Source organism: Stylophora pistillata, chromosome 4 (assembly GCF_964205215.1).
Source record: "Stylophora pistillata chromosome 4, jaStyPist1.2, whole genome shotgun sequence".
In the NCBI taxonomy this organism is placed as follows: domain Eukaryota; kingdom Metazoa; phylum Cnidaria; class Anthozoa; order Scleractinia; family Pocilloporidae; genus Stylophora; species Stylophora pistillata.
In genome coordinates this window covers 37,162,124-37,185,124 of record NC_142522.1, presented here as the reverse complement: position 1 = coordinate 37,185,124, position 23,001 = coordinate 37,162,124, and the positions used below count along the sequence as shown (strand labels likewise).

The following is a 23,001-nucleotide window of genomic DNA, read 5'->3' as shown; positions in this document are numbered from 1 at the left end:
CGCATCTTTCGGCTGCGCCTCGAGCAACTCTTACGCATCTTTCGTTCTCTCCAAACTTTCCGCGTGCTTCAAGTCTCGATGAACGCACGCTGACGCATGAAGCAATTGTTAAGTGTATCAATTTTGAAATGTCTTGATAGAACGATAAAGCCCCTGCAAATCTGATGTAAAATATTTCACATAAGTTTTGTGATTAGAAAATTAGAGGTTAGTTAATGTTAGACTCAGGAATGTTAAACTTCCACTTCATTGACGAGTAAATTTTACGATCGTGAATTTACGATCGTGTTTCCGTTTTGGTAGCCAGCAAACTACCCGCACTATTTACCTTCAACAGATACTACGTAGCCCTCCTTCGGCTTGGGTACCATAATCTTCAATGAGTCTAAAGTGGTGATGTCTGGTCCACTCGCATCTCACTTGCTCGGAAGTATCCAGGACGACGTCTTGAAGTACCCGTGGATGACGCTTTTTATTACTGTTAGTCAATTTCCTTTTATCCAACAATACTCAAACCTCATGCTATAATTCAGGTGGCGAAAACCCGCAGATCTGAACGTAACTTTCCTCGACACCACCTTCTTGGTTTCCTGCTCGAATGAGTATTTTAACCCCTTCCACCCTAACATCAGTACATACATTATCCATACTTTTCTCTTTACATTTCGTACGTTGTTGACATAGGGAATTCGTTTAACAGTCATTTCCTCTACCTAGTGATCATTTTCTTTTTTGATTGGTTGAGCGGTAATAATGCAAAGAGAAATAGGATGCTAGTCACTCTTGGAGCAGAGGAACTGAAGCCATCGCCACTCAGATCAATGGAAATACGTAAACTTTTGATCATGAGCTGACCAATAAAAATTTCGATGGAAAGTCACTGATTATCTTTTTAAGTTCCTTTGCTCTTCGACCGGGGTGCTTCCGAATAGCATGTAAAAACATGCTTCATCCCCAAAGTTACGGAAATATATTCAGAGAGGGAAATTGTTTTTGTTGTACCTCTTAATGATTGAAGGAGCTTCCCAATGGTTTTAAAGCTAAGAATAGATTAAGCACGAAGCTACTATGTTTAAGAATTAAGGATTACAAAGAACGAACTTGGATGATTCAGGATCTATTTCTTTTCTTTTATCAGAACTTTTCCAATTATCATTTTTTCAAGTTGAACCATCAAAGAATTATTTTTTCAGTTGGACACACGAGGTCAGTTGATCATGACAGTTACATTTTAAAAACCTGTGTACAGATCCAGCTTTTCAAATAAGTATTGTAATTCACATTAACATAATTAAAATAAAATATTCATCTCTTTTTCTTCTTCTTTTTCGGCGACACGAGTTGCTTTTTTTTGTCTGTCTTCGTCTTCGCACTTCTGAAGATACTATTGTGCTGTTCTCAAATGACAGACAAGTCCGATAAAGTTCTAGGATTAAATGCTACACTTAAATTTACTCTCAAAGTTCCTCTATAACGGAATCGATCGTTCAAGGCTTTATCGCGTTGAGAAACCTGTTGCTTTCACCTTCATCGAGAAAGTTCTTTCTTTCACTGTTAAAACAAAAAATGAAAATGTAAGCTTCCGATTCCTTCGACACACGTTCCAGTGTACTAGGCAAGCTTCTAAATTGCATTATTTTTTTAATTGATTTTGTATCACTTCATGCTATTTACATCCTGGGACTTACATTCAATACACGAATTTGAATGACAGGTCATCTCCAATCAGCACGAATGGTGCCCAATCTTTCACTTCCGAGTATTTAGGTTTCTTCCTCATCCATTTCATGGTTTCATGAAGACATTCACTGGCACTTTTTCCATCTACCAAGTGTTCGCAGAATTGCTTCATGAACTCCATGGTTTCTTCGTCGTCCATAGCCCATAGAGACGCCAACACTGAGCGAGCGCCAGATCCTAAGAAGGCTCGAGCTATTCCAACAACTCCTTCACCTTTGATGTGGCCTTTTCCACTGTGACAGCAACTGAGCACCACCAGCTTGGCTCGCAATCTGACTGCTGAGATATCGACCATTGTCAACAGAAAGTCGTCCTTCTCACGGTTGGATGGAGCTAATGCGATATTACCTTTCTCTTCTTCACCATGTGCAGCAATGTGAATGAGACTTACAGAGTGTATCTTCTGTAGTACCGCTTCCTTGGTAGCTTCTTTACCAGTTAAGGGTTGAACATTAAGAATATATCCAATCATCTCAACTTCTTCTTTAGCACATGGTAATCGATCAGGTGTACCAACATCAGGATCGCCAACAAGGAGAACTCCTGTCTCACTGTGATCATCTTCAGGACTGTCTTGGATCAGCTTAAGAGTCGTCAAAGATGGAGTATATCGAATCCTAAACTTTTTTCCTAGAAATTCGTCTTTCTCGTTCATCAACGCAGAAAATGAAACTCTGTATGGCGAACGATCAAGGACGACAACTATCTCAGATCCTTCCAGAAGATCAACCACAGGAGCTATAATGTCCTTATACAACACTGATGAGTGGTTCTTCATTTGAACCTCCTTCATACTTCTTCTTGACGTGGCAGGCGTTTTGGCTTTGTTCAACTTTTGGGCTTTCTTGCGGCTTGGCGGGGGATCGTCCCTCAGAGTCTCTATCTCGAAGTAACAGCAAACGATTTTCACACTGCTCTTCTGGAAAAGGTGAAAACTGTCTGTAAAACTGATTCAAAAGATTCTCTACCCAGTCTACTGTCGAAATACCTTTAGGTCGGATGTTTAAAGGCAAACCATCTGTTTTGACCTCTCTTAGCGTGATTTCTGGGTTAGCCTTCAAGGTCCAACAAGAAAGATGTCCTTGTACAAAACAGAATGATATGCAGGGCGTATTCTTATCTTTGACAACATGATGGAAATCAATTAATTGACTGGAATCCAAGTCAGGCAAAGGCGGTGCGGAATATCTTTCAACCATCAACTCTGCCAGTGATCTAGCACGTACAAGCTCCACAACTGACAAGGCAAGGTCAGTGTTTCCTAATTTGATCAAAATGGCAATCATTAATTGGTAAGGAGCATCATGTTTGTCGGCAAAGCCTATTTTGAAATCTTCACTTTCTCCAAGAACTTCCCGAATCTTCTCAAAAACCTTAATGCTTTTCTTAAGATACAACCTGATATTTGGAAGATCTTGGGTCACAGCATATACGGTTGCTATATTACAACAGCAAGTACTTATACCTCGTATGTCTTCCATCATTTCGCAAAGCGACAGTGCCTCTTTGAAACATGGAAGGGCATTTTCCAACTGATCTGTACATGCATGTTCATCTGCATTTCCAGTCGTTTATTTTCAGTTTCTTTCGCTATTCTGAGAGCGCACTTGTATAAAGGTATTGCTTCAGCATATTCGCCTAAAGAAACATGCAGACCTGCAAGTATGGCCGAAGTAGAAGCCTCCACATCCTGGCTTTCAATTCCTTTGATAATGTCTAACGATCCTCTCAGATATTTTATAGCTGTTAGTTTATCGCCGTCCGACTGATAAACAGACCCGATGTTGGCGAGTACTTCTGCGTGTTTCGCGCTATTTCCAACTTCTTTGAAGATTACCTCTGCCCTTTTGTAAGAGTCCATTGCTTTTTCGGACCCGCCAATAACAGAGTAAATTTTTGCCAAGTCGCATAATATAGTTGCCTCCATATTTCTATAACCAAGCCTGCTTGCAATTTTAAGACCAGTCCAACGAAGTTTCTTAGCCTCCTCATACTTTCCTTCATTCTGAGAGCAAATTCCCAATTGACAGTAACCAGCAGCTATTGCTTCTTGGTTTCGAGTTCGAAAATTGATCTCTAATGCCTTCCTGTAGTAATGGTATGCCCTGGAAGATTCACCACGATGTTGGTAAACACTGCCGAGATTGCTGTAGTCTACTCCTTGACCTACCAGGTGATTGGTTTCTTTGTTGATAGCCAGTGCTCTTTCATGGTAATGCTTTCCTTTACAGTGATCACCCAAATTCTGGTAAACAACACCAAGGTTACCGTATTGTTGTGCTTCTCCTTTTCTATCGCCAGTTTTCCTTTTAATCTCAAGAGATCGAGTGTGATACTTTACTGCTTCCTCAAATCTACTAGTAAACGAGCAAATATCTCCAAGTTCGCAATTTTCGATTCCTTCCAGACGTAAGTCACCAATGTCAGAGTAGATTTCGATTGCCTTTTCGCCATAATCTGCTGCCTTTGCAATTTTGTTTTTTCGGCGATAAAAACTCCTTAAACCGCTATATGCAAGTGCCACACCTTTTTTGTCCCCTGCGATCCTACTGAGTGCCAAAGTCTCGTCGTAACATTTCTTCCCTTTGTCATATTCTCCAACGGAGGTGTGGGCATCGCCAAGAAATCGACGATTCAAGACTTCTTCATGTTTGTCTCCATTCTCCAAGCTGATTTCGAGGGATTTCTGTAGGGAACTTATTGCATCTTGAAATTCGCCAAGCATGTCACATATTCTCCCAAGATCAGTCAAGGCCATTCCCAGCTCTTTATTCGCATCAGCCTCCTTTAGTTTTTCCACTGCCTTGCTGTAATAACGTTTGGCTTGTTCGTATTCTTCATTATCCTACAGCAATTCACCGATGCGCCGAAGAGTATCTCCATGTTTCTTTTTATTACCAATTTCTTTCCAGATTTCAAGTTCCCTTTTAAAGAAGTCCATGGCGCCAGGGTGATCGAAAATAGACCTCGCCGTTTCTCCAAGCTGGGAAAGAATGATTCCTTGCCCTGTCTTGTTGTCAGCTTTTGTTTCCATTAATAGCATTCTATTTAAATGTTCCCTTCTCTCGATATCTGACATATCAAATTGCTCGAGTTGGTTGACTTCCCTCAGGTAAAATATTCTGAAAGCTGTGTCATATCTTTCTTTGGCTTTCACTTGTTCCCCAGCTATCTGATACTCATTGCCAACTATTCCGAGTAATTCAGCTGCATGTCGAACATCACCCATTAGAAGATATGCTTGGATTGCCTCCCCCCCAATTTGAATCGCATTCTTGCAATCGCCAACGAACTTGTAAAGGTAAAACAACTTGTGGTAGATCAGCCCAAAAAGAGCGTTTGCCCCTTTTATTTCAAAATTTGAAGCGTATATTTTCAGAACATTTAGGCATTCATTCAATATTTCAATAGCCTTTACATGTCGATATGTCTGGAACAAAACTGACACCACTGCTAAACCAATGAAGAGAACTCGAAGAACATCTTCGCAGTCCACTTTCTTTTTAACCAAGGACCAGGTGACTAAGTTGAACAGAAATAAAGAAAAAAAAAAGAATAAAACCTTTAAAAAAAGCCTTTTTCGTAAAGGAAAAGTGTGCTTCACAAACATCTTGGAATAACATTCTGACGTACTTTAAATGGAGAAAAATGAAATTGCTCCCCATTTCACTTGAGAAACTTTTACCAGTGTTTCTATTTTTACCCAGGTTCGGTGAATTTTGTAGAATGTGTGAGTTTTTTTTCTATTTATTTATTGTCAGCTCTTGTTTATCCGCTTTCCTCGATTTAATTTATCGAGTAAGACGTAGCAAAAATTACACAAGACTTGCCTACAGAGTACGTTTTATCTAAACATTGACATCTCCGTGGTAAGACTTCCCGATCATAAATCATGCATGGAGACAAAGTAATTTGCATATTGCAAATTGTGTAGCAGTTTGAATAAAATAGCTTCTCCATTCTTAGAGAGAAATGAGCGTCAATTTCTGGTCTCTTTATGTACCGTGCTTAATTTCAAATATTTAAGAAACTGTTAATTATCCCAATTCATGTAAAGATATGAGATAAATTCAGACAGTAGCGCACATTTTAAGGTTGGCTGTTCAACAGGTATGGTCATTTGTTTAGATAAATCAGTCGCTTCTTTGTCGACCAAAGCGGCCTACGTTTTAACCGCTGGGCTAAGAAACAAATTTATCTGTTACTCAATGTCATGATGGCGTGGTTTTTTTCACGCGTACTTCCTAGATTCCCAACACCTTTGAGCGCCTTTTTGACAAGCATTTTAATTGCGTCGATTCACTTCGCACATGCTATAAATTGTCTTGAAGTTTGTATTAGCGCACCAGTTAGTCACCAGCAATTGAAAGCGACCTCAAAACGCAGAAAAGCGCACAAAATTACTGTATCCTTTTAACAGAGTGTTGTCATTCGAATTTCTTCAGCCAAATCAGAAATTGTGTTTTCGTATCCAGATCTTCCTATCCATGAACTTTCTAGCAATATCTAACATAATCAGCAAAAAACTTACGCGCATTACGTAATTATAAATAGAACTAGAGACAAGAAGAAGCACAAGTTGTACTTCTTAGGGACGAAAACCCGAGGCGGTATCTTTAGCGAAACAATTATTTTCTGTCAAACTCTACTGAAACGTACTCTACCTTTTCTTAAACAAAACTTGATGACCACTCGATAACGAAAGAGCTCTGCTGGTCTAGACTAAACGTGAGGACACGTTCGGATTCCTCCCAGGCCTTCACGGTTTATCTATTTGAGTGACACGCACGTCGCCAAGGCGAAATACCCCGTATGATGTCTCTAACACCAGTTCAGAGCAGTCTTTTTGGGGAGGCCCTGAATCGTGTAAAAGTTATAAACTGATGAATTTTGATATAGTGAACGCATTTATAAAATGGAACTCGAGTTTTAGTTAGATGTACATAAAGCAAAAATTAAGCTGTTCTTAAGGTAGCTCAAAATGTATTTAATTATTTGATTTTTTTTTAACTAAAACCCTTTCCTGGATCTTAACCTCCACACTTTTTCGTGTGTTCCAGTAAAAGTAATTTCTTAAAAATTCCAAATTATTTCTTAACAATTCGTGATTAACTGTTTGATATGTAAAGTTACGATAGCAATTTAAGGGGCTATGGACTCAGGCCTCCCTCCATTAACTGTCAGGGAAAACTAGAATCAAATCTGTTGAAGTAGAATATCGACGACCCGCTAGGAAATGACAGAAAAAAGAGCTATTATGTGAAAAATTAGACAAAAGGCGACACAAATAATTAGGGTGGAGTGGACTTACTACCTCTCTCCCTTAATCTGCTTGCTTTATGGCGACCATCGAGTTCAAAACATAGAGATACCAAGGGTTTTTTCAAGGAAATCAAGTTGTTGAAAACAACAATATTTCATAATCGAAGGCAGCTTAGAACTTTCACCGTTGTATCCATTCTATATTTTTTCGACTGAATTTTAGAAAATTTCTCGAGTTTTCCACCATCATATATCACGATCGAGGGGAAATCAGAAATGGGGTGGGTTGTTTTGTGTCGTCTTCCAATGAATATCTTCGGCAGAGATGGAATTATTTTCCTTTTTTCTTTTTCAAACCGTCTTTATCAACTGTAGTGTTCTCTTAAAGTTTCGGTTCGTTTTACTAATATTTTTTATAAAAAAAGGACCAACGATGAAATGAGTAAAGTCTTAACCCATTGCTTTACACCCTACCATCAGTGTGAATTTTCTCCATACTGTTATCTTCACATTTCCTAAATTGTTGACAATTAAGGAGAATTTTTCTGACCTTCAAGAACTTCTTAGCTTGGTGATCATTTCTTTTAATTTCTTGACCTTGGGGTTTGATTCAGTAGTACTAATGTAAGAAGAATTAGAATGTTGGTCCCTCATAGGAGTTGAAGAGTTAAGCCTGATTTGGAGAGCAGAGCAACTGAAGCCATCGCAATCGAGATCAAATGATACGAATAAAATCTTGAGCTGACCTGGAAGTAACATTCCGGGGAAATATGCTAATTACCTCTTAAAGATCATTTCTCCCGCTCGATTGGGATATTCCAGATTAGTACAGTATTACAATGAATGCTTTAACCCCGAAGTTGTGGAAGAATAACCTGAGAGTAAGCTTGTTTGTTTGTGTCCGTGTGGAAGATTAAAAGAGTTCTGCATCATGGGATAAAAGCAAAGAACAGCTTTGGAGCGAAGATGGTTAAGGAATAGGATGATAAACTCACAAAAATACAATTGTCCCCTATTGACAAGAAGTTTGATTTTATCATTACAGGAAAAAAATTGGATCCATAGTCCCCCTCAAAAAAGTGGTACAGTGTAATGTGCGTTGGCGGTAGGGCTCAAGGCGAAAAAATGCGCTGAGTCATTACAAAAACAAACAATTGACGTAACTTTCAATTTACAAAATTTTCAATTTTGACTTTTTCCTTACCGACAAAATCGGCCTGTGGCAAAACTTCTACTTTTCGATTTTCGTTCTCAGCCGCGAGAAATGCCATTGCCGAGTGCGCTTTTTTGACTCAAAGTGTATAACATCTTTAGCTGCCTCCGTTCTAGCACTACTAGGCACCCTAAGATCCGACGACGGCAGATGTCTACGACGGCGAGCGGAAGTTGAAAATATTTGCTTGCACATTTCCGGTAGCCGTCGCGCGAAGTTTCCCGCCGTAGCTGTGTTGTCTGCGAAGTGAAAACGAAGTGTTTCCCATTTTTTCTAAAACGTGAGTAACTTTCTCTTATTTTAAGGCCATTTGAAAGGAATTTATCGAACATTCTCAATATGTAATGAAGTGACAATATTTGTCCTAGCATGTGACAGTTGTAAATTGATTGTAGAACCCATTTAAAGGTGAAAATTGACCAAGTTTCTTTCTCCTACTAAACAGCTTCGACAGTTAATGTCTGCCAATAAGCTTCAATGGAAACGAGTTCAAAGAAAACAGTCCAGTAAGTTGTTCTCAATTGATTTTTTCCTTATTAATGAAAGCTAAACCATAAAATGTAAATAATTTACCCAAGTCTATTTGAGCAAGAGTTTGTTGAGGCTAGATGTAATTATGATTTTTCTGATCGAACATGGAGTGGACGGAGGAACATGACAACTGCATGTGTCAAGAAATTTTAGTACTTGAATCCTTTAAGTACAAGAAAGGAAGCATTTCTAGAGGCCAGATCTGGGAAGAAATTGCAAACAATCTAAAAAACGGCCTTAAGCTTCTCCGATTCAAAGTCAGTAAGCATGCTGTTGGGGAGAGATACACGCTGCTGAGCGAGAAAATTAAAGCAAAGATGAGAGACGAAGAGATGGCAAGTGGAATCGAATGTGATTTGAGTGAGATGGAAAAGGCTCTGGAAGAGATAGCCGAAAAAGAAGCAGCAGGTGAAGACACTGTGGAAAACGACAAGAAGAAAGTTGACAACGCAAAAGCAATGGAAATGAGAAACAGAGCTCTAGAGAGCTTGGGCAGAACACAGAAAAGGGAGCGGGACGAAGAGGAGGAGAATGTGAAACCAAAGCAAAAAAGTTGTAGAGGTGGAGGTGACACAGTTGCATATTTGAGCGCAAAAAATTATCTCGTTCAGAGGTGGACAGAGGAAGAACTGCAGCTGCAAAAGCAGCGAATTGAAGTTGAGAGTAAACGAGAAGATCAGTCGAGAAAACAACATCAGAATATGATGAAAATCTTAATAGAACAAACTAAGCAGCAGCAAGAGCAGATGCAAAGCTTTCAGCAGATTCAGCGGATGTTTACATCAATGCAGCAGCGGCAGTCTCAAATAATTATGAAGCTTCTGGAAAGAAAAAATTAACTTGGCTAGATTTGCATGGCACTGTTCATAACATCTTTGATTTTGTTGTGAATACTTGCTTTAGCATTTAAATGGTTTATATTCATATTTGACATTGCTTTTAAAGGCCCATTTTTAACCGAGATGCCTTGCGCGCCCGGATCATTTTTAATAGATGGAAAATACGAAATTTTCCTCGTAGTTGCGGAATCGCTTTGATATCTTCTTCCATCTTACTAATTAGGGCTTTCAAGGTTCCATCTTGAATCATGTGCGAACAACAAACTATCGTAGTATCCATATCAGTAAATAGTTTTTAATTCTTACATGTATGACGGTGAAAAACGTCATTTGAAAAGTTGATGCCGCCGAAGAAGCGGTCTAGAGGAAGGCCGGGTCTGCCCGGCTCGGCAAAGGTTATTCGACTTCGAGAGTCTGTGTATGATTTATGGAGGGCAAGGATAACAACCATGGGTTTCGGAAACACTACAGACAGTGCTTTTGCAGAAATGTTATTGCATTGTTCCTACGATGGAACTAGAGACTCCGGGGAGATTTTTTCGAGGTGAGAATAATTATTTGACTGATTTTTACTTGAGGTCCTGAGATATGTATGTAAGCGATCTCATTTGTACAAGTCATTATTCTGTATTGAAATGCGTAAAGTAATTCCGTTTTGGCCAATATTGGTTATTTGTTTATATTTTTATTTAGTGTTGAAGCCGAACAATTTCCTTCAACATCAAGTAAGCTTTGTAGAAGTTTTATACACAGACTCGATTTATGATTTTTCAGTCTCAAATATTTAGCTGCAAATTTATTTACTGTGTTCTTCACCGAATCTTTGTTTTTCTTTTTAATAGTGTTTGTGAATGACTATCAGAGTTCGCCATTTAACAATAGCGCGATTCCAAAACAAAAACAAACGACTGCAAAGGATCTCGGATGAAAATGGGCCTTTAAAAACAAACTGTTCGACACATGTTGCAGATATTTTGATCGCTTTAGTAGTAACTCGCTCTCCTTAACTACACTTCATTTTATTTAGTTGTCAAAATTAAAAACTACACAACAATCATTTTTAACCCAGGCTGTGCACATGCCACTGCCAAATCTTAGTTCTATCTTATAAGCTTTAAGGAGGCTCGAAAGGGTTTTTTTGACCGCGCGGAGAATGAATTCCAAGATACACGCAGGCAAATTACCTGGAGAGAAATAAGCGATGGCGCGCGCGATCAGATCCGCGGCCGAGTTGTAAACAAACATGGCCGCCATGAGCGTTTCAAAGTTGCCGGGTACCTCTATTGTTTCCAGCGGAAGTGGTTGTTTGAGAAATAAAAATCGAAAGTTTACTTCTTGAAAGTAGGTAGGAAAATGTTTGGATGGCAGGACTTTTGCCGAAAGTGGTCAAAAAAAGTTTATTTAACTAGCTAAAGGAGGATGGTGAAGTCAACACTCCATCAATAAAGTCGCGACGAGTGTGTTCGGTACGTCTTACTTTGTTCCGTGAAAAATTTAAGTGGATACTTCTGAATGCTACGATTTGCTTCGCATTGAATTTGAATCCTAATAAAATGAAATGACGGAGAACTTTCCTAAACAACTCACCGAAAGATGAAAAGGAAAATGAAATCATTGTTGGATCCAAGATGGTAAACATTGACAGTATGTTTTATGAACGGAAATGGAAAAGTGTAAATGTTGCCATAAAAAAAAAAGAAATTTCAGTAAAACAAGAGATCGTAATTCAACCACAAACGGTAAAATTAAAATAAAATATCCATCTTAAACTTGTGAGAAAGATTGTTGATATTTCACTCGATAAACTGTAAATTACAACTACGAAAATGCAAACTCGCAAATGTTAAGAAAGCATTGCAAAATTTTTGTTTTCCATTTAAAACGGAACAATGAAAGTTCACGGTCATGACAGTGGCAAAGAGAAAAAAAAGAATATGAAGCCAAGGCTTGTTCATTCCTCTAGTACCTTGAAAAATATAGAAATTCGCGAAATCTGTGACGACCAACAAATTACTGTTGTATATGAAACCCTGATTTCCGCTGAGTTTGACGCTCATGACAATATGGAAGACATCAAAGCAAATTCTTTTCACTCCAAATTTTTTTCACTCCTTCACTTCAAATTGCACACAAACAATTATACGGTCAATCATGGTAAATGCGCATCGCCGAATGAGTCCTTCGATCAAGCCATCTTCTCGGAACAACGACAAGATACCATCCAGACGTTCGATGGAAAACTTCATCTTTCGATAAACATGGTCCAGAAGCTGGCAGAGGCTGGTTTGCCTCATTTTACACTAGAATCATTGTACGAGAAACTCAACATTAACGGCCTCAATGTTGTACTGGCATTGGCGCCATCTGCAAAATCAACTTGTCATATATCGAATTCCGCAAGAGAATTCTCTCCGGAATGTTCTTACATTTTCAAATGTCGTAACGGTAATCAGTCTGAGTCTCAAATGATGACTTATTTTTCAGGAATGTGTAAAATCACGAAATAATGTGAATCCATCTTCAGGAAGTACGATTTTTTCCGCGCCGAGGGCATCCGTCGATTAATCGCGCAAACACGGACTCATCCTCGCGAAAATGAGCTCTGGAGTCAGCGGTATCTTTTAAAGCGCGTGACCGGATATAAAAGTGTAAGCTGAAATTGTAAAAACCGGAAATAAAGCTTGCTAAGTTGATGAACTAATATCTCGAAAATTAGTTCGGTGACCTACCCCGATTTTTTGTGTACAAATTATTTTTATCAATACGCATTTCTGAAGAAAATTTTAAAAAACTTTATCTAGTGGAATTTTTTTTACATTTTAAAACAGCATTTTCCTAAATGATTCAAGTTCTACTTGTTAGTTCTTTTTATATCACGTATGCAGATAGAGAATGTGATGATGTTAAATAAATTTGGAAAAAAAAACTAGGTCACCGACTTGGTATTTGAGATATCTTTCAAAAACTGAGTTTTAGAAGGTCTTTTAGCATTACTGTATTGTCGCCATGGCAACAGATGATGCCTGAGGAGCCCCCTTAAAAGATTGTCCTAACATAGTGTTAAGCATATGTCAAGTCATTATCCCGATGATAAGTTTGACAGTTCTGATATCTATTACTGATTGGCACTTGCTGTTAATTGTGGAAAACCCTTTCGAGCCTCCTTAAGGTCTCTACTGAGCATACTACAGAGACGTTGTCAACGGAAGATCACTTCTAATAAAACTTATGATTAAAAACTACAAAATTAAAAGTCTACTGAAACAAAGGTATCGGTCAGCTGAACTTGTATTTCCTCTCCGAGTTCCTTCATAACAGCAACATCGGTCACAGTTTATCGTGTTGAGACACATGACACTTTCTCGATCTTTCAGCGAGGAAAGAGTTTCTTTCACTGTTAAAACAAAAAAAAGGAAATGTAAGTTTCCGTCACTAAAAAAAAAGCTTGCTTCGACACACGTTGCTATTTGCCAGGCATACTTCTAAAGTTCACTATTTATTCCCTCAATTTTGTATCACTGCATCGTACCAACATCCTGGGACTTACATTTACTTGGCGAATTTGAATGACACATCATCTCCAATCAGCACGAATGGTGCCCACTTTCTCACTTCCGAGTACTTAGGGTTCTCCCTCATCCATTTCATGGTTTCATGAAGACATTCACTGGCACTTTTCCCATCCACCAAGTGCTCGTAGAATTGCTTCATGAACTCCATTGTTGCTTCGTCGTTCACAGCACAGAGAGATGCCAACACTGAGCGAGCGCCAGATCCTAAGAAGGCTCGAGCTATTCCAACAACTCCTTCAGCTTTGATGTGGCCTTTTCCACTATGACAACAACTTAGCACCACCAGCTTGGCTCGCAATCTGACTGCTGAGATATCGGCCATTGATAACAGAAAGTCGTCCTTCTCACGGTTGGATGGAGCTAATGCGATATTACCTCTCTCAGCTTCACCGTGTGCAGCAATGTGAATGAGACTTACAGAGTGTATCTTCTGTAGTACCGCTTCCTTGGTAGCTTCTTTACCAGTTAAGGGTTGAACATTAAGAATATTTCCAATCATCTCAACTTCTTCTTTAGCACATGGTAATCGATCAAGTGTACCAACATCAGGATCGCCAACAAGGAGAACTCCTGTCTCGCTGTGATAATCTGCAGGACTGTCTTGGATCAGCTTGAGAGTCGTCAAAGATGGAGTATAACGAATCCTGAACTTTTCTGCCAGAAATTCGCCTTGCTCGTTCATCAATGCAGAAAATGGAACTCTGTATAGTGAACGATCAGGAACAACAACTATCTCAGATCCTTCAAGAAGATCAGCCACAGGAGCTATAATGACTTTGTATAACCCTTTGAGGGGTGATTCCTCCTTTGCTCCTCCTTCATTCTTTTCTTTGAATTGGTAAGTATTGGAACTTTCTTGAGGTTGTTGGCTTTCTTCAGAATTGGTTGGCGATCTTGTCTCCTCATCCAGGACCAAATAGCGATCTTCACATCGTTCTTCCGGCAAAAGCATCAACCTTCTGTAACACTCATTCACCAGATTCTCTAACGTATCTTGAATGGAGGTACATTTAGGTTGATTGTCCGCTGAAAGCCATTGTCTCAGTGACATCTTCTTGCAAGTTGTCTTCATGTTAGCCCTTAAAATCCAGTAAAAAAGAAATTCGCCAAAAAAGTAAAATGATAGGCACGTGCAAGATTTCTTTTGGACAATGTTTCGGTGATCAAGCCATCGCAGTGGATCAAAACCAGGTAAAGGTTGCGCTGAATATTGAGTTTCCATTCGCTTTGCCAATGATCTTGCACGTCCAAGTTCTGACACTGACAAAGCTTGATCATCACTTCCCAGTTTAAGGAGGACGACAACCATTAATCGATAGGGGTCATTGTGCTGGTGTGCAAAGCCTATCTGAAAAGTTTCGGTTTCTCCATGTAATACCAACGTTTTTTCCAGGGTCTTTATGCTTGCTGAGAGGTACAAGAAAGCTCTTGGTGTATCGTCTCTAGTTAAACACAGCAATGCCATGTTGCAGTAGCTGAGGCTTTCTCCTCTTGAGTTACTTATTAATTGAGAGATTGAAAGTGCCGTACTAAAACAATCAGAAGCTTTCTTAAATTCTTTCTGCAACAAGTAGAGCTGTCCCAAGTTGCTGTTTAATATCATTTCTCCCTCTCTGTCGTTTATTTCCCGTGAAATGGCAAGAGCCTGTTGGTTGTATTCTATCGCCTTAGAATATTCACCCAGTGAATTATAAAGCATTCCAAGGTTTGACAAAGCAGTGCTCTCTCCTCCTTTATCTCCAATTTGTTTCAGCGTTTGCAAGGATCTTTCGAAAAGGTCCTTGGCCTTAGGTATATCACCAAGAGAATGCGCAATTTGTCCGAGATTGCTGGTCAGAGATACCTGTCTCTTGAGGTCTTTGTCTTCTTCGCTGATACGCAGCGCCTCCTCAAACTGAGCTTTTGCATTTTCATACTCGCCAATAGTTTGCTCCACAGATGCAAAACTAGCGATGATATTTGACTCAATCGGACTATCGCCAATATCTCTGGCGATGTCAAGTCCTTTATGCCAAAACTCCTTTGCCTTTGCATACTCACCAAGGTGCTCACAACAGCAACCAAGATGATGGTACTCTGCAGGCATTCCTTCCTTGAAATCGATTCGAATTTTAATCTCCAGTGCTTTTTGGTGGAGTTTGTAGGCCGTTTTGTAGTCACCAAAATGCTGGTGGATAACTCCGAGATTGCCGTAGTCAATTGCTTGCCCCCTTACATGATTGGCGTCTGTGCTGATAGCAAGCGCCTGCTCACCGCATTCCTTAGCCATGGGAAAATCTCCGCGATCTTTATAAACAGCCCCAAGATTACAATATTGCGTAGCTTCTCCTCTTTTATCACCAGTTGTTTTCGTTATGATAAGACTTCTTTCATGGCATTTAAGTGCCAGGTCATACTTACAAAGAAAACGGTAAAGATCTCCAAGTCGACTGTTTTCACTTTCTTCATTTTCTAAGTCTCCAGTTTCTTCGTATAGTTCTATAGCTCTCTTGTGGCAGTGCTCCACCATTTCAAAGTCTTTCAACTTTCTATGGACATCACCCAGATCACTGTATGCTGAAGCCTCCTGGTTTTTGTCATCAATTTCTTTACTAAGGGCTAGTGCCTTTAGGCAGCAGTCTCGAGCCTCTTTGAATTCATCAAGATTGAGCAACACACCAGAGAGGAATCTGTTATCAATTATTTCTCCTTCCTTGTCTCCGATTTTCACACTTATTTCTAGTGCCTTCTTGCGCAGGTCTTTTGCTTTGACATAGTCTCCGCGTAAGTTATATAAAGTCCCAAGTTTACCAGTGGCTGCCCCTTGCATGTAGGTGTCTTCATCTTCCTCCGCCATAAGCAAGACCAATTCATGGTATTTTTGTGCCTGGTCGTATTCCTCAAGTGACTTACACAGATCACCAAGGCGATCGAATGTAAGTCTCTCTTGTTTCCTGTCCCCAAAGTCACCATACAATTCAGCTAATCTTTCTAAAAGGGGTCTGGCTTTGAAGTATTCGAAACGAGAAAGAGCCATTTGACTACACATGTTTAGAACACATGCTTCCTTTACCTTGTCTCCAACATTCCTGGCCAATGATAAAATTTTAATAACTTCTTCATCTTCCTCTTTACCCGGTGAGTCATGGGCCTTGGATACGTGCTCGTTATGAGGTCTGTCGAGATCTTCGGCTGTACATTCATTGCCACCCATCTGGGGATACATAGCTTTTGCTAATTCTATGTTTTCAAAGCCATTCTTAAAATCTCCAATATGGAAATAAATGTAAGATAACCTGCTGTAGACAAGTGCCGAAAGGCGCTTTAATACTTCGGCTTCTAACTTCGACGTGCACTGATTCAGAAACTCCAAGCATTCAGTAAATAACTCGATAGCCTTTCTGTATCGACATGTTTGTAGTAGAACCGACGCGACTGAGATGCCGATAAAAAGAGCCTGGAGTATCTCCTCCGTGTTCTCCATACGTGCTTTGTTTCACTCGGTCATTGTTTGGCAATCAATCTATCAAAAACGAAAATACCAAGGCAAGAATGATGTTAACTTTTTCTATAAAATGAACTGCCTTGAACATTAATAATTTTTTACTCCTGCGCTCACTCCTGACTTATCAAGTTGAACACTGAAAGAGAAATTTCACATCTACGCGCGTCCATCCATTATACTGCAAGCGTCACTACCTATCACAGAAAAACAATAACTGGCGAAATTAAAAAGTTCTATCATGTCAGGTACAAGCACAGAACAAAACTAACGGCCTCTTAGAGCTACCTCAAAGTATGTCTTAATCCTTAATTCGACCTCAAGGTATGTCTCAATGATTCGACTAAGTTGTGCCCTTCACTAGTTTTTCAAGTAATAAGTGTCCGACTTGGAATGGGTTTTTGTTCAAAAGTACATCAAATTGAAAAGCAGCGACCAGGCCAGTGTCTTTATAATGATCAAGACTCATCACCGTATGCATATAACATTTTTGAGAAAAAAATATGAGCTTTTCAGATATCTCAGTTTAGAGAAAATGTTCATTTCTCAATATAGGTTAAGGGATAAACCTTTCACTTGAATTCCATGCAAAGTCCTACAATGAATGAGTTGTTTAATTTTCCCCTACCCTTTGTGAATGCTTTTGACACTGATATTTCATAATCTTATGTAAACATCGATTTTGATTTCCAGGTTGATAGATAGCTGGAAAGAATTACATCAGTTTTCAAGTTTTTTGTTTAGAATTGCGAATACATTTATTGTTCTTTTCATTTGACATTACTTCTTCAATTGCAAGATGGAAGCTATAACTAGCTACAAAGTAACTTGAACTTGTGTAAAAAAGTCAGCAGTCTCAAATCATTATTTTCCTCTCTTTACATAAGATTATGAAATATCAGATTCAACAGCATTCACAAAGGGTAGAGGAAAGTTAAACAGCTCATTCATCGCATAGGACTTTGAATGGAATTCAAGTGAAAGGTTTATCTCTTAACCTATATTGAACTCTTCAACATCATAGTTCCATAAATTATTGTGCAAGTCGATATTCTGAATTTAACTTCAATTTGCAATAAATTGTACAACAAAAATAAGGAATTATTTTCGCAACAAACATTTAAGAAAAAATTGGAAAAGCTGTATGTGCAAATTTCTGCCGACACATAGTCTCTTTGAACTCCTTGAAGGATCTTCTCAGGAGCAACAAGGCGTCACCAGAACGTGGGCAGATACTACAGACATATATTCAGTTTAAAATAGGCAGTATATTCGTTTGTCTCACGACGTGGACACTTCGAATGTGGATCGTGACGTTTTGATTGCATTCTGCTGGTCTGTCCTTAGGCAGTGAGGTCGATTGGCAATGGGAAACAGCGAATGGAACGCTTTCGGTGGTTTAAAACTGAGCTGTATGAAGCTTTCTATTCAGTTGTGCAGCGGTCTTTATGCGACCCATTTCTACCTACTCGTCGTCTCAGAAGGAATGGTTCAAATTTTGAACCGATTATCAACACTGATTCAGTCTCATCGATGACAACAACGGATTAATGTAGGTCTCTAATCACCATGTAAATCTATCACGACAATTATGTTCAAGTAAACTATTTCAATCCCCTGCTCTCACGAGGTAACTGTTGAAGCCCCCCTTCGCATTACTGAGCCAAGAAAAAAGCTGGAAGTAGGCTTTTTACGAGAACTGTAAATACAACTATAAAGGGCTTAGTTGAGTATTTTCTCGGCGATTCATTATAGCAAATTTGTAGTACTCGAGACTATAACTCGCTGTCGATTTCACAATAAGCCTTAAGCAAGGAGAAAGGTTTATCGGCAGATTTTATCACATATTTCGAGATGGATAGATAGATAGATAGATAGATAGTTTATTAGAATATCGAACATGGCAGTCCGTAGACTGAATTGCGTTACAATTACTTAGAACTAGGAAGAAATGAATTCCAAATACAAATTGAAATTATAATAAAACAATAAATGAGAAAACTCTCTATATATGACTATGTACAAACTAGTCTAAAAAAGAAAAAAATTTATGTACACATACTTGGAATAAAAGTCTTCTTAAAACGATTTGTATGTGTACGGGGCATGGCATAAGCCCTGGACTGTCTTAGATTATATCTGTGTTCTCTCTTAGGAGGTAAGACAGGCACGAGTTTGTGATCCGGGCATGACGTGATAGACTCGAAAAGCTTGCTACACAGAGCCACGCGTCTCGCGTGCAAGGTTACTAAGTCGAACCTGGCCAAACATTCGAAATATGACGCATAAGGACAAATGATGGAGGGGGCTCTCTTTTGCACTCGTTCAATGTCGTCACTAAGATACTGTGGGAGCGCGTGATGGAAAACTGGCGCACAGTACTCTAAAACAGATCTTATCACGGTGCAATAAAAATTTATAATGTCGCTCAGTGGAACGTTGGCGCGCTTTAGAAGAACAATAAAATAAAGGCTCTTGTTCGCTTTCTTAATGCACTCTGATATATGTTCGTTCCATTTTAAATCTGAGCTAATAGTGACTCCTAGGATTTTAACACTGTTTGATACTGATAGTTCCTTGCCATTAATCACAATTGGTGGAAAATTGTGAGTGTTCCTTTTAAAGTCAATGCGCATCTCCTTGCATTTATCCGCGTTCAGTTCCATCCTATTTTCGATCGACCACGCCTCAACAGCGGAAACTGCGCTTTGTACATCACTGGTCAAACCTCGTGGTATCGTTTGGGCGATAGTCGTGTCGTCTACATACTTCCAAGTGAGCGCGTCGACCTCAAGATCGTTGATTATTAATAAGAACAACCAGGGGCCAAGCTTGGTCCCCTGTGGTACCCCGGCGGGGACTGAGCCCCACTCTGACCTGCAGTCTGATGACAACCTGACACGTTGTTTCCTGTCTGACAGAAAATCCAGCACCCAGACGCGAACCCACCGTGGAATCTCCAAGGCTTCGACCTTTCTGGCCAGCAAATTGTGATCAATAAGATCAAAAGTCTTACGATAGTCGAAAAATACCACTCTAACAGCTGCGCCTGTGGCGTCAGTGGCTTGTGACCAGTTATGTACCATGGAAATCAGAGCGTACAAGGTGGAGGATCTTGGAATACCGCCATATTGGTTCGGGTCTATGATCTGCAACACCGCTGGACTGACGTATCTGAGTACCACAAAATCTTCCGCAACCTTAGAGATGGCGGGCGTCAATGAGATAGGACGCAGGTGCTTAGTAGCATCTACCACGGGTTTTTGCTTAGGGAGAGGCACCACGTCCGCATGCAAGCTTCCAAGAGGTGAGAAGCCTTTGTTCTCTAAAGCTCGCGGTCAGTATAGATGTAATAGGCTGTGCGAGAATCACTGCATATTCCCTCAAAAGCCAGTTACCGATGTCGTCAGGTCCAGCTGCCTTCCTCGGGTTTAGATTGGTTAGCGCGTGTAGGACATCAAATTTCGTAATTAAAGGCACATCGGAGTCCTCCACTACAGTAGGGACAGCGTATAGGGGTTGGTAATGCTTCATGGGTTCTAAGAACACAGCGTTGATGGCGTTGGCTAGTTCAACGTCACTTAGGCGATCGAAACTGTCCCCGAGCTGAAGGTTGGAAAGGAGACTTTCAGAAGATGACACAGTATTCATACAGGCGATTCGTTTAACTGCGCTCCACCACTGCGAGGGCTTGATGTTCTTTAAATTATTCACTTTGCTTGCATAGTATTTACTGCGAAGTGACTTACGCGTGCGGTTGACGTCATTTCGATATCGCCGGCATTGGTCCATGTCTCCATTGTGGAAGGCGTGTTGACGGAGCTTAATGAGGTTCTTGAACCGCTCAGTAACCCACGGGGGATCATTCAGGTGAAGTCTGACATGTATAACCGGCATTAAGTGGTCGAGACCAATTTTGATGAAATCCGTAAACAGCGCCAATTTAGCCTCGCAGTTGGATGCTTCGCTAACCACTGACCAGTCAATAGACGCGAGGAAACGCCCAAGCTCGGACGTGCGACTGGCCCGAGTGTCCCGCTTGGAAAGGGTTCTTCTACTTGGGCCTTCCCTTGGAGCACGAGTTATTGGGTGCACGAAGACAACATTGTGATCCGATAAACCAAACGGCGGTAAAATCTGAACGGAATTTATATCGTACAAATCTGGTTGGTTGGTGAAGACCAGGTCCAGGATCTGATCACCCCTAGTGGGCTTGTTGACCAATTGCCGCAGTCCGAACTGTGCAGCTAAACGATTCAACTTTAGCCGATTGAAATCGCCGCAGAGTAGAATCCCGCAACCTGGGAATTCTCCCTCAACAGTAGTCAAGGATGCTGATAGATAGTCCAACAAAGCAGTGTCTCTGGCGCTGTCGTTGAAGAACGGATGGTATATCGTGGCCGTGATAACGCAGGGTGTCCCGCGCGGGAGTCTTTTTGGTCTTAACCACGCCCAAAGAACTTCGTACTCAGGGTCTTGTAAGTGATCAAGAGATCTATACTTGATCGAGTCCACTATATAGTGCCCAATCCCTCCGTGAATGTCCGTGGTGCGGTTTCTAGAAATAAACGAGTAACCGGGAATGTGGAGGTGGTTTCCGCTGATGGTGTCCCTCAGCCACGTTTCGGTAATGAACCCTAAATTTGGTTTGTAGTCCAAGATGGTAGAACGAACTTCGTCGATCTTGGGCGCCAGAGACATTGTGTTTGCAAGCGTCAAGCTCATACCAAACACGCTACGCGATTCAATGGGACGATCCGTAATGACTGGAAACGTATTGTCGTCAGTCCGAGAGTTTGAAGTGTTCGTTCCGTTCTCGGGCAACAACGGCGGAACGGAAGGGTTGTTTGTTTTGTTGGTTTGAAAGGTTTTTCCTTGAATATTTAATAAGCTCGACGAGCGGTTATGCAAATTACTAGATTCGTGGTCCAGTGCAGCAATTTGGTCAGAACCCATCGAGTCATCTTCATTTGGAGTTGGAGAGACGTTGGCACGGAATTGTCTTGCAGTTCCTAGGCGCGATACAATGTTACCTCGCTTTCTGCGACCGCCACGGCAGCCCCGACGTGTGAATTTTATGCGAGTGATACCGTGCTCAGTGAAGCGACGCCACAGGAGTGGACTCAATAAAGCCGGGGAAAACGACGATAACTGTTGAAGTACTGACCTTGAATACGTCAAAGCCATGTTTTTGGGTTTAGACTAGATTTGAAACTTAAAATATTGATAAATCTCTCTAAAAAAATAGAGGGAAAACATGGAGCGTGAAACGTCGTGTGCTGCCAGCAAGGCGCTCTCCTGGGATTCCAATATTTCACGTCTATTCGAGCAAAAACCTACGTTTCCCAAGTATCAACATTATCTAAATCCATATCTGATAAAAAAAGGCGGCGACAAATCGTTGGTATATCCCAGAAATCGTTTTTCGACGTTGAAACAGCCTTTCGCCATGCATTTCCTTTTAGGAACTTGCACTGTCTCCCGCCTGGCAATCCCAGGCCCCCCTTTGTGCAATCGAAGGGATCCGATTACTTTCAACTCTTTCATTAAGTCATAGAGGCGAATGGTTTGCGCAATTCGTGTATACATTCGTTTTAAGCAAACCATTTTGACATAATGATAAAACTCAAGTCACACAACATAAACGCATAATCATTAGGCGCAACAAATACCAATGCATTGGAATTGATCAACTCGATTACGCATAATTTTACCTAATACGACCACATTTAAGCAGGAAAGTTTGTAACTAAGATTGACAATTGAAATCAAACTAAAGACTAGTGCGTATAGCACATCGAACAGTTCGTTTATTTAAATATATCTGGCCAGATACTTTGCATTATTGGGGATATATAAACTGATTTTAAGCAACGATTACAGCTGATGTTGATAATCACCCTTGGATAATTATTTTAGCTTACTCTCTCTCTCTCTCTCTCTCTTGTTTTATCAAGTAAGCTTTTACGAATGTTTTAAAGAATTAGTAACACTCTATCTTCATAAAGTACAATGTTAGAGCTAAAGAACCTCACTTACCTCCCTGCCTTGATCAGCAATTTAAACCCGGAAATGGACACGACGATTGAAGTAGCGATAGCGATATATACGTTATGTAAGCTTCCCTAAATCATAGAACCGCATCCTGCCGTGTTTGGAATTTATCTCGCTTGTCTTTTTGTGTACCCGCTTCTCTATTTGTTTGCGTAAAAGATTCATCTTCTAAACGAATACATATCATTGTCCTTAGACAAAAAGATCATCCTTTCATAGGATTTTCGAGAGCTTTCATTTTTATAAGTCCCAGTCTTCCCTCGATACAAATGTGTTTGCTTGAATCGCTTGTATGTTTGCTTGGGCCTC

At 40.2% G+C, this 23,001-nt stretch overlaps 4 protein-coding genes and 1 long non-coding RNA gene across 5 annotated transcripts; 2 read left to right on the top strand and 3 right to left on the bottom strand.

Moving 5' to 3' along the window:
* Positions 1-1,101: 1,101 nt before the first annotated feature.
* Positions 1,102-6,495, bottom strand: LOC111328785 (uncharacterized). Its single transcript, XM_022933286.2, is given in 4 exon segments — positions 1,102-2,501; positions 2,503-3,292; positions 3,295-5,262; positions 6,405-6,495. Coding segments are annotated over 3 exon segments (3,276 nt in total). The 5' UTR covers positions 4,970-5,262; positions 6,405-6,495; the 3' UTR covers positions 1,102-1,690.
* A 2,355-nt stretch (positions 6,496-8,850) lies between these two features.
* On the top strand, positions 8,851-10,018 carry LOC111328801 (uncharacterized). Its single transcript, XM_088758246.1, has one exon. The coding sequence runs from the start codon at positions 8,851-8,853 to the stop codon at positions 9,583-9,585; it is 735 nt and encodes a 244-aa protein (XP_088614372.1). The 3' UTR covers positions 9,586-10,018.
* Positions 10,019-10,052: 34 nt separating this feature from the next.
* LOC148733568 (uncharacterized) lies at positions 10,053-10,520 on the top strand. The gene is made up of 3 exons (XR_016000480.1): positions 10,053-10,129; positions 10,279-10,310; positions 10,428-10,520. It is a non-coding gene; the product is annotated as an uncharacterized LOC148733568 (long non-coding RNA).
* Positions 10,521-12,363: 1,843 nt separating this feature from the next.
* LOC111328783 (uncharacterized) lies at positions 12,364-22,937 on the bottom strand. The gene is made up of 3 exons (XM_088758243.1): positions 22,678-22,937; positions 13,133-16,659; positions 12,364-12,979 (listed from the first exon to the last, which is right to left on the bottom strand). The coding sequence occupies exon 2, from the start codon at positions 16,618-16,620 to the stop codon at positions 13,135-13,137; it is 3,486 nt and encodes a 1,161-aa protein (XP_088614369.1). The 5' UTR covers positions 16,621-16,659; positions 22,678-22,937; the 3' UTR covers positions 12,364-12,979; positions 13,133-13,134.
* On the bottom strand, positions 19,906-21,825 carry LOC148733567 (uncharacterized). Its single transcript, XM_088758008.1, has one exon. It carries the CDS (start codon positions 21,823-21,825, stop codon positions 19,906-19,908), a length of 1,920 nt encoding a protein of 639 aa, XP_088614134.1.
* Positions 22,938-23,001: the final 64 nt, after the last annotated feature.

Coding starts and splice junctions, on each gene's coding strand:
- LOC148733567 (XM_088758008.1), bottom strand. CDS start 21,825: ATGGCTTTGACGTATTCAAGGTCAGTACTTCAACAGTTATCGTCGTTT.
- LOC111328783 (XM_088758243.1), bottom strand. CDS start 16,620: ATGGAGAACACGGAGGAGATACTCCAGGCTCTTTTTATCGGCATCTCA.
- LOC111328801 (XM_088758246.1), top strand. CDS start 8,851: ATGGAGTGGACGGAGGAACATGACAACTGCATGTGTCAAGAAATTTTA.